The sequence below is a fragment of the Staurois parvus genome, unplaced genomic scaffold (assembly GCF_062004578.1).
Source record: "Staurois parvus isolate SC_StPar_1 unplaced genomic scaffold, SC_StPar_1.0 ptg000210l, whole genome shotgun sequence".
In the NCBI taxonomy this organism is placed as follows: Eukaryota; Metazoa; Chordata; class Amphibia; order Anura; family Ranidae; genus Staurois; species Staurois parvus.
Genome location: NW_028318006.1, coordinates 3,286,096 through 3,297,873, shown reverse-complemented (window position 1 = coordinate 3,297,873; position 11,778 = coordinate 3,286,096). Strand labels below are relative to the sequence as shown.

Genomic DNA, 11,778 nt, shown 5'->3' with positions numbered 1-11,778 from the left:
CAGGAAATTTCTTTTTATTTTTTTTGTTTTTTCCTGTCATCCTTCTGGTTGATTTGCTTCTACTATGTGATGATGAAGACTGGGAAGAACTTGAAAACTCACTCTCAACTGTTTCTAATATAAACAGACAAAATACAGATTAAAAATACCAACACATATTGCTACAACAAAAATGGAAAATAAATAAATATTGTTTGGTAGATGTAAGTAATTAGACCACTTGAGGATTAATGGAGACAGCAATTAAATACCTATAGCTTTCAAATTTTTTCACCAACAACTTAAAATTTTTCTTTAAAGTGGTTGTAAAGATAAAAAGTTTTTGCCTGAATGCATTCTATACATTAAAGTAAAAAAAAAAAACTTTCAAAAGCTGCTCCTCCCAGCCCCCCTAAACACTTACCTGAGCCTCCCCCCTCTCTCTTCTCACAAGAAACTTGGCAGCAGCAGGAGCTATTGGATCCTGCTGCTGTTAGTCAAAATCTGTGAGGAGGAAGCAGTCGCAGGGTCAAGCTAGGCTGCCATTGCACAGGGCAGGTAAGTATAACATGTTTGTTAAAATTACAAAAAGCCTTTACAATCACTTTAAGCTGTGCAGTTTCCATTTTATTATGCTCATACTTAATAGTGGCAATAACATATTTTACTAATGTTCATACAGTCTGAAGAACTGCATAGTTCTTGTTATGAATGTTTGGGCCATGGTATCAACCCTGTGTTAGCTCCAGCACCATCTGACATGGAGCCTACTCAGGGCTGGGCTTCATCCAGTGGCTGGGCTTCACAGGAAAGGTCAAGGGTGAGCTAGTGAGAGTCTCTGTTGCTAATAAGAGCACTAATATGCTATATTATACCCTTTATGAATCAGACACTATACCCCATAACTAGTTCAGGACATATGCCACTAAAAAACTTCATGAAAGTTCATTTGCCCAGCTGACCCCTCCCATCTTGCCAACAATCTCCAGCTTATAAAATAAAAGCTATACATTGCCATGTAAATACATCAGCTCTAGAAGCTGCTGCTGCTGCTGCTGCTGTAAAAAAAGGCTGTCTACACTGTTCATTCATCTGCAGATCAAAAGGATAATCTTGATTTGCAGATGTCACCAGATAAAGCAACCTGACAGAAAAAAAAAAGGTTTAGTTTTTTTTTTTTCAAAATATAATATGTCTCTTTTGAACCCCTTATTAACCCTTAGTTTACCTTAATGAGCTATAATTAATTCTTCTTCCCCTTATTTTTTCATTAAGTTGTTTTAGTGTCATGTTTGTAAAGGACTTTTTTTTAACTAACACTGACCAAAAAAGAAAAAAGCGTGCTTCTTTAGATTTGTTACTTTTTTAGTCTAAGGATTACTTTACGAAAAATAATTTTTGCAAGACAATATCAAAAAAAGATAAATTAAAAAATGAAGTATTATTATTATTATCATTATTAATAATAATTTAAAAAATGGAATGTGGGTGGAACATGTAACATGTTCCAAAGGTGAACTCATCCTTTAAATATGAGCCCCAGGCAAACAGCTAAATGCATAACTGAAATGCAATACCTGCCAAATCATTGGTATTATGTACAGCCAATCTTGTGATCAGAACACTCCTGCTGGACAGCATAACTGGGCTTTGGGTGTAGAGAACTGTAGTAGAGAACCTAGTAAAGAACCTAGTGTAGAGAACCTAGTATATCTCTATATCACAGAAAATACAGTTCCAAGAATCATGGCACTTTTTAATCACTATGTACCTTGTCTTTCTTCCTCTGAGCCAACCTTCTTTTTCCTTTTCACTGTACCTTTTGGTGAAGGTTTCTTTTTTGGGTTTTTCCCCTTTCCTGGTTTTAGGGGTTCTGGTTGAAGAAAGACTGAGTTATAATATTGGCATGTAAGGAGGATTTGATTGCAAAGAGGCTGAAGGAGATTAGCAGTTCTGATATTCAACAAAGGGTAAAATAAGGTGAAAGTATGTTATGAATTAAAATGGCGGTTGTTTAGAATACACAGAACTTTAGCAAACTAAAAGCCATTTAATTAGACTATACATGTACTTTAAAATTAGTTTTTCACGATGGACCTCAATAACATATGTGCATGTGTGTGTCTATTTAATTGTACTGTATATGTTATTTTTGAACAATGATGTACAGTAGCTTTGCACAGCCGGACTACTGGGTAAGATGTAATCCAGGAGTCCCGAGCTTCAGCCCCATACCTATTGCTCCAGATCAAACATTCCAACCACACAAGGCTCCCTCTACAGTTAACATGTCCACAACTTTGTATCTAAAACCTTCAGAGCTCATAACCCATCATCTCGACTTTAGGAATATTTAATCCCAGTATTTCATAATGCTGATATGTGCCTGCTTCACAATGTACTTGTATGAAAAAATATCCTGTTCTATTTGTATTGTTTCCTTTGTGTAAAATCCCTAGTGTTCATGCCAGTATCTCTGCTTTCCTATCATAAACTGACCACACTAAGAAGAGAACACAGAGTGGTCAGTTCTCTAGTTATGCTCTAGCTTGTGCTCTACTCCAATGATCATACTTGTCCTGGCACACCTACACATCCTTTCACTGGTAAGATCAGTGTCTTACTGTTTCTCTTTCCCTGGTTCTTACGCAGTTGAGAACAGAGAATATGTGATCATTTATAAAAAAAAAGGGGGAAAACGTATTTATAATTTTTTTTATATCCATACACAAATGTTTTGACTTTCATTTCTATTTTAAACTGAATGGGTTGTTTTACAATGTGAGGGTTTCAATTTAGTTTAACCCTTTCCCCTGTGCCTTCACATACATTGCATTTCTATAAGATATGCCTTAAAGTAAAACTAAAGGCAAAACTCCGGCAATTCCAGGAGAGGGATTAGAACCCCTGTCAATTTTTATGGCAGACTGTGCCCCCTCTAAGGAGATTCACCCCCTCTTTTTGTCCTGTTTACCATTATCATTGAAAGTAAAAGTAAAGAAAATCCCAAGTTCTAGGTTGCCCCAGAAAAGTAATAGAAGGAAAATCAATGGGGGCACTATTTCTGGTGACCTGAGGTTCCCCAATGGATTCCTTTCATTTACAAGAATTTCCTCTCACTTTCTGTTTGGCTATGGGACAAGAAGTGAAGGGAAATTTCTGAAATGGGACACAGGTGGCAAAAAAAAAATCTTACAGGGGTTATAACCCTCCCTTGTTCTATCCAAAATAAAAAAAAAATGGTTTTGCCTTTAGTTCTACTTTAAGGACACCCAAGGAGCAAAACTGTCTTTGCTGTCCATGTCCTTTACCACTATGATATAAAAATATATAATTTTCTATATTTTACAGTTACCAATCTATGTATGCACACTGTCTACAGCAGCCCATTTTATCATGTACCTGTATTGTGGCTCTACCATCTTTTCAAAACAATAGTATTCCTGCCAGTTGTATTTTAACAGTTGCTGTAAATCAGGTAATAACAAATGTAGCCAACATCACCAAAGATATAACTTTACACGTTAGCTTTTGCTTTTACAGAATGCAGAGTTGATTATGTGTAGATACTGACTCTGTGCAAACTTAATTTTAAGACAAAAAAAAATAAAATTAAAGTAATGCACAACACTGCCACAAAATGTTAGCATAAAGTATTTATATATCATCAGACAATAATGACTTCAAAAAATGAAGCACGAAATCTGAAAAACCTTTCCACATGGTTACAGTAAGACCATATTGCCAAGCAAAAAACAGTCCAAGAAAGCTACCTGTATATCAAGGGGAGAATGAAAAGAAGCAAAAGAACGTTTGCATGACCACACAGTAAAATAACCAATTTATGGCAGTTTAAATCTTTTTACTTTGTGACTTATAGACAGTCTTTAGGAGTATGTATGTTATTATAAAAAAAGAAAAAGATTTTCATGCTATGGTCAAATATAAACCAAAAGCAGCTAGCATAATACTATAGTACCAAGTATCACCAAAAACAAAAAAACTAACAGTGCAGCGCTACAAAAAGAATAATAACTATACCTTCCTAGATATAAAAGTTATACGTTGTATAACAACCTCCTAATAAAAAACATAAATAACATCTTTCTTTCCCTTTTCTGTGACATGATACCCATTTTTTTACCAGAGACTACATCGTGAGCTGTCATTCTAGGAAGAAGATATTTGGGAGTTAACCTGTCTGGAGTCACTACACCTATCAGTGGGGCTGGAGGAAATCCTTGGGGATGTCAGAGCCACCAAGAACAACTTAAGAACTTTTGACCACTATTTACTAGCGGCCTTATTGTTCTGGTAAGATCCTGCCTGTCTCACCCGGGTGGTGTGTGTAGAATCCCTGGGATCTGGAGGATTCTTTATTTTTTCCTTCCTGTTAACTCTGGTTGAGTCCTAAGAAGACATTCTTTGAGCCTTTGGACTTTCCTGTTATCCCTTGACAGATTGAAGATTGGTGTTTCAGCCATTTATATTTCTTTATGAATTATGTACTCATTAACTATTGTGCACTTGTTTAAATTGTTACTATATGATAATTTATGTATGGTACTGTGTCTTGATTGTTTGTTTTCAGTAGAAGCATTCACTTTGTGTGTGATAATATTGTTGTTATATTGTGTTATTTCTTGTGTTATTTTCCTTTTTTCTATCCAAGCTCTGTAGTATTTCCCACATTGGTTTTTCCCCCTTCTATGTTTATCTGATAAACCCTTCTGGGCATGTGCAGGAGAGTATGGGGAGCATTGCTAGCACAATGACATCATCAGGCCTGCATGTCCATTTCACATTGGTTTGTACTTGTATTACTGGTGGGAAGAGCAGGTCTCTTCTGCCAGAAATGATATAACCAGTGGGGTGGATATAAGGGAGATATCTGTACGAGTAATATTACTGTGCCTATGTGCAGCAGATTTTGTTTTGGTGGTGAAAGGAAATTTAATGTGGTGTTTTTTCTTTGTTTTTCTCTATGTAGTGCAGTCAATACTTAATATTTGTTTGGTTTTCTCTATGTAGAGCTTTGTTTTCCCAGACTGGTAAACTGTGTACAGTATGTAATAACTAAATGCCAATCTGTACTTTACATTTGCTAGCAATGCACTGTGCCAGTAAGATAAATATCTATGTGATGTTTTACACTATATGCTTTCCTTGTGTGAGGTGAGGTCCTTTTTTAAAACTTTTTATTTAATTTGTTTGTCTCTATACAGCTTGCTCTTTTTGATTGGCATATACATATGAACTCATGAGCAATCAGGAGTTCATATTTATTGCCATAATTCGGATTACATTTAAATTTTTTGGGTGCAGTCTTAAAGTATTATGATTTAATCATATTGAAGTATGGGAAAATATGGTTCATCAATTGCTTGGGGGCATAGGAATCCTTCATTTTAGTGCTCATTATTTTTTCAGATGGGTACAAAGACCGCTAATCCATCCACCTATGCTTTTCCTATGTTTACAGATTTAAATGTATGTACTCTGCAGGTATATTTATATCTTGCATTAAAGTGTATGTAAACTTAAAACCATAAATGTAACATATTGCAGCTTACCAGTCCTTAGATGTGGTGGTTGGAATTGTTTTTAGCCAGGTTAAACTTGTAGAATGTTGTTCAAAATTTTTGTTTCAAGTATATTTGTTAAATTTTCAACTGATTACTGTGATCAAATCAACATTCGTTTTTGACAACAGTGACAAAAAAATGGAAGGAGCAGAATGGAATTTGTTTCTCAAGTGAACACATTTCAAACAGTTTATGTGGTTTTCATTCAGGAAATTACATTAACATTTACATTAATTCCAAAATCAATGTTAAAAACAAATGAAATATTGAAGTGCTTTTGAACGATAATCATCCAGTCATCAAATGAACAAAGAATCTTCGTCCGACTTTATGAACATTCATTTATAAATTATTGTTTGAAAATCTACTAGTTTGTAACCAATTTAAAAAATTTTCAGTAACTATGGAAAATACCTGTGGACCTTGCCAAAAATGCAAATTACTTGTCACTTTCTGTGAACTGAATAGACAGCAATAACTATCCTATCTTTATTTTGTAGACTTCTAATACTACCAATCTATCGTGTTTTGGAGGTGAACAAAGGTTTAGCCTGTGTGATAACCATGATGGGATAAAGTGAAAAAATTTGTGTAGTTTTAAAGGGATAGGAAGTTACTACTTCCAGGAATGCCAGTTGAAAATAAAAGGAGACACCTGAAAATTAGAAAACAAATGTAGCCAAGAGTTGTTAGGCTGCAATATAATAAAATATTGATTGGGGTTTAGATAGACTTTAGGTATACTGTATATGCCCTGCACTTATTCATTACATATCTCTTTATATTATTAGGTAACAACAAGGCGACTTTTGTTCTAAGAGTGTTTTTACTTGATGTGGTTACTGTATCATTATGCATGTTTATATATTTGGCAGCTGGATTGTGAATATTACACTTGACTGAGTTCTGCCTGGTACACACAGTCAGTTTTTTTCATTCAAACCAGCGGACTGAATAGAAAAAAAAGCTGAGAGATTGCTGTACTAACACAAGCAATGTTAGTCCTAGATTGTAAGCTCCAAGGAGCAGGGCCCTCGAACCCCTCGTGTATTGTATTGTTACTGTATTGTCTCATGTACTGTCCCCCACTATAATGTACAGCGCTGAGCAAACTTTTTGGCGCTATATAAATACTGTATAATATTAATAGTGCAGCAATCTCACCCAATGTGCCTTTGTGTTCTGACTGGGGGACTTTCCACCAGAACACACTAATTAGAGCTTGCAGCTATTGATCAGATGCTGGTTTTTCAGTTTGTCCCTTCAACAAAAGCCAGTGTTTAGATAACTTCTCTCAGAAGGACAGCTATACACCTGGTCCGAATGCCAGCTGGTTGAACCAGCCGATATTTGTGTACCCAGCTTAAGGCCCCTTTCACAAGGGCCAGATCCAGTTTATCTCAGCAGGGGATATGTCCACTGATCCGCTGCTGAGCGAGTGGATGACAGGTCCATGACCGCTTTGCTTATGCAGAGCGGCCATGGACACAGCCTTTGCCGTATGGGCAGTCAGATGTAAACACACTGGCTGTCCGTTTACACTTGACTACCTGCCAAGTCGATCCTGCCAGATGGAGGGGAACAGATTCCCTTCCATTTGTTTATGCGGGATCGGATTGGTTTGGAGGTAGGCTGATGTAAATGGACATCCAATTACATCCGCTTCTGGAGAATGGAGGGTCTGATTGTGTTCGCCTGAAAAAAAGACAGGCAGACCAAATCTGACCTCTCATGTGAAGAGGGCCCAATGGTTTTAAGAAATCTTGCATAAATAGTAACAGCTGCTGCATGATTGATGTATGTGGGAGGTTTCCTACTTTCCCTTTGGAAACAAGGGCCCCCCATGTGAATGAGCATGCAGCATCGTGATTGTTGATGGATCTACATTTTTCTTAAATTTTTTTTTTTTAATAAAGGACTTGTCAAAAGATTTCTCCTGTTTTTTTATACTACACTTTTTTTGGGTGAATGAGTAGAGGTACCATGTACCCCATACTCATTCACATGAGGCAGGGATCGGGGGGCCCCCTTGTTAAAGAAGGCTTCCAGATTCTGATAAGCCCCCACCCACAGACCCCCCACAACCACTTACCAGAGCCCCCCTTGCCCCAAAGCACCCCCTATGCTGAGGGCATGTGGCCTGGTATGGTTGCCCCCCCCCATTCCTGACCTGCTGGGCTGCATGCTCTGATAAACGCCTGGTATGGAAACTTTTTGTTTTAATTTTGGTGTGGGGGTTCCCCTCAAAATCCATACTAGACCTGAAGGGCCTGGTAAGGATTGGGGGGGGGGCATGCCATTTTTTTCTTAATTTTTCATTGCTAGCCATTCTTTTTTTTTCCATTCAGCTGTCAACAGGAAATCAGTTGTTAAGGACGCATCGGCCACCCACTTCTTGACAACCATGACAGATACTGGATGTTAACCCCTTGACGCCGACGTAACACAAATATGCGGCCTCACGGACCTGGGCTTTTTTCCGTGGGGCCGCATATTTGCGTACCTGTCTTTGTGCTGGGAGCGCGCCGCTCGGCGCGCTCCCAGCACCAAGACCGCAGTGTCACTGAGAGCCCCGGGTCCCGTTCTAACGATCGGGACCCGGGACTCCCGATTCCGGGTCACGTGATCGCTGTGATAGCCTCTGATTGGCTATCACAGTGATCAATCACTGTGCAGCCCGGCCCCCTTGTTTTCTCTCTCTCTATGAATGGAGAAGAGAGATACATTGTATCTCTCAAACTCCTGACATAGAGAGATAAAAAAAAAGTTTGTAAAAAAAAAAAAAAGATAAATAAATATTAAAAAAAAAAGAAAAAATAAAGAAAAATACCTAGATCAAGGTTTGATCTAGTTCAGTACCAGGGTTAGTGTTTGGGTCAAGGTCAGGGTCAAAGGTCAGGGTCAAGGGCAAAGGTCAGGGTCAAAGGTCAGGATTTAAAAAAAAATTGGTATCTGTGTCAGTTAGTGTTAATGTCAATGTCAGTGACAGTGTGTTTTATGTAAAAAAAAAAAAAAAGACAAAAACAAAATGCGCACTGTTGTTTCTGGACTGTACTACGGGTACAAACAACAAATAACATACACATATATGGTATCGCTGCGATCGTCAAGAACTGGAGAATGTATTTTGGGTTGTTCTTTGGTGGTAGGTTATGGGCGTAACAAGAAACACACAGTTAAATTAAAAAAAAATGATTTTTTTTTACTATTTTGGCCCAGTTTTCCTTTAATAATAAAAAAAAATTAGGAGCTATCCATTACCATTTACCACCAAATGAAAGCCCAATTTGTCCTGAAAAAAACAAGGTATAATCCACCTGGATGTACAAAGTAGTTGTGACGATATGTACGGTTTTACTAACACGTCAACGTTGCGGAATTGTGCTTAGGCATTTAGATTTGTTTTACCCTTAGGCGTGAAGGGGTTAAGGATGCCGGCGGCCATCCGCTCTATAACAATGCAGTATTTACCACTGTTAATAAACATGCCAGCTACTGCCAGGTGTTAAATTACCACATGTTTTCACTACTAAAATACTGCATTACTGAATAAAATAACTCATGCAGCGTTTTTTAGTGAATGCCAAAAAAAATTTAGAAAAATGCTCAGCGGTAACTTACTGCATACTCAGATGCCGTAAAATACAGCTTTGTGAATGGAGTCCAATATGCGGACAACAAAAAAGGCGATCCTGACAATATGTACACAAAGTGGAGTACATTTACTTATATTTTTGTTATAAAGCAGCAGTTCTGGAAGTGCAGTCAATTTAAACGGTATAAGGTAAAGTCCTGCAATTCTTACAGTCAACCATATGTTTTTTGGGTCTGGTACCACAAAATAACATTATATATTTTAAGCCTAGGTTAACACTGTAACGAGTTCTGCATTCTTCATTTGCATGTGAACAGAAGCCCATTCATTTGAATGGGCCACTGTACCTGCAGAAAATGAAGGGAAAAAGTCCTTGAACATTTTTTAAAAAGGTGGCCGTATGGAACTGCATGTGTTTTCACACGCCCGAAATTGCACCATGTTTTCCAATGCTTGGTGGTACCATTAAGAATTAATGGCACCCTTGCATATCCACAAAAAAAAGCATATTTTTACTGCGGGCCAGGTAACTATTTACGATTTACACACATTTCTGGACCTGCTACAGTGTGAACCTAGGTAAAGATAAAGTTATAAAGATGCAAGCTTACTTTTAAACAAAGGTGTTTACCTACCATCATCATCATCCTCTGGATTTACTTTTTTCTTCTTATTTGGCTGATTAGCAATGGGATTCTTTTTCCTTTTGTCAGATGGCAAGGGCTTCCGAGGTGAATCTTGTTTGAGAACAGCAACAGAATAAAATAGTAAATAATAGTATAAACTCTAATTATAACCATTTCTATCTGATAATTAGTCACACATTTATGATAAAGCTGTTATGCATCTAGTGCTTAAAATATATGCTATTAAACGAGTAACATATGTATTGGCGATACAAACAAACAGATCCCAATAACTATCACATATCATCAGTTTGCCCTATTACAAATAGGTACAAAAATGACAATAGGATAATAGTATATGGAAATACCAAGTTTCTCTTGATGTTTGTTGTATCTCTGCTATTTTTACCATCTGTATTCTCCCTTGGATTTTGCTTCTTTGGTTTCTTATTTGCATTTGTAGGTGAACGTTTCTTTGTATTTTTTAGGCTAGAAGAGGACATGTTCTCTTCATTATCTAAAACAAACAATATTACATTTATGTGATCATGCATACCCTGTAACTTTATGCATTGGGTTCTGTGCAAAAAGCAATACATTTACCCTCGTTATTGTGTCAATGTACCTGGTCTCGTATAAAAAGTAATGTCTTTTACTTGACAGTCAATAAAATATGATGCCAATAAAATAGTGATCCTATGATTATAGCAATACAAGTGTATCCCATCTTGCTCAGACATTGAATCCATGTCTCCAAGCTAATAATATTCTAACTATGAATTCAGCATGAGAAGATGTTGTGCATACTGTATACAAACTCTGAAATCTTACAAACTACTCTAAACTATACAACCTCCACAACGTATTTAGACTGTTGCTGCTCACCAAGCATTTCTGATCAAATCTCAGCATATATTGAATCTCAGCATATATACTGTATATGTATCACCTTTCTAGTGGATCCACTTAAAGTCTTTCTTTCCCCTGAAAGTATGAAACTGACTTGATAATGCTATACTCCTTCAACTATCATCATCTACTGTCAAACACTGGAACATCGTGCGTGAAATGGACATCTTATTAAAATGTCTGTATCTATTTCTGGCCACACCGATTCAACTCTAACATTCTTTCTTTTGCCAGCTCTGCCAATAACTTCCAATTCCATCTGGAATTTCATTGAAATTTAGACCTAACTATAAGACCTTGACAAGAGGGAATGAAATGGAGGAGACAGTGTGTCTTATTTTGAAACATATTTAAAGGTTTTTGTGCTATCATGAATCCTAGATGGGTTTTGCCATGAACACAAAGCACAATGTTTGGAGATAGAGTTTGAAGCATCCCCTGTTCCTTGCAAAACAGCATAATGAACCTTTCCTCTGTACTTTGACAAACAGGCTGACTAACATAATATTTGTATAAAACACCATCAAAAACTGTAATAAGACCCACCCTCTCACCTCTATTCCAAGCCCATAAACTCCTTTATTAGACAACCCAACTTTTCCTGTTTATCTCCAATACAGTAAATTCTAGGTTAAAAAAGAACTTTCTGCCCAAAGCTAAGACAATTTCCTCATTTCTCTCTTAGACCTATGAAAATTACCCTCTTAGCACAAAAGTCTGTGGTTTACCTATGGACAACTCAGAAACATCTATATTAATGTTCACCCAAGTTCCGCAGTACACAGACCTCACTGACACAGCCTGAAATTCTCTATATTACTTCAAAACCACCAGAGCACATGTTCTCCACTCTTTATGCATAATGTTAGTCCAAAACCTCAACACAACCTCCCAATTATATGAAAAATAGGAAACAGCCCTACCTTCACCCATCTCCAAAGTGGAATGAGAAAAAACTTTCTAACTAACCCATAAACTCTCCATATCATGCAAAATGCTTTAATACGGTGATAAAAAAAAGCCTCCCATTATGGCCGAACCCTAGGCCATTCAACTTTTTCTGACCCCACACATTCTTACTTAC

General features: G+C 37.1%; 1 protein-coding gene across 15 annotated transcripts in view; it reads right to left on the bottom strand.

Annotated features, from left to right (window-relative positions):
* The window catches only part of PRG4 (proteoglycan 4), a 124,204-nt gene that overhangs the window by 33,798 nt on the left and 78,628 nt on the right, over positions 1 to 11,778 (bottom strand). For all 15 annotated transcript variants that reach the window (XM_089678831.1, XM_089678833.1, XM_089678832.1 and 12 more), the window contains 4 exons: positions 10,195 to 10,302; positions 9,795 to 9,896; positions 1,751 to 1,852; positions 1 to 114 (listed from right to left, as the gene is read on the bottom strand). In XM_089678831.1, the coding sequence (XP_089534957.1) occupies positions 1 to 114; positions 1,751 to 1,852; positions 9,795 to 9,896; positions 10,195 to 10,302 (426 nt within the window). The remainder of the gene's footprint in view (positions 115 to 1,750; positions 1,853 to 9,794; positions 9,897 to 10,194; positions 10,303 to 11,778) is intronic.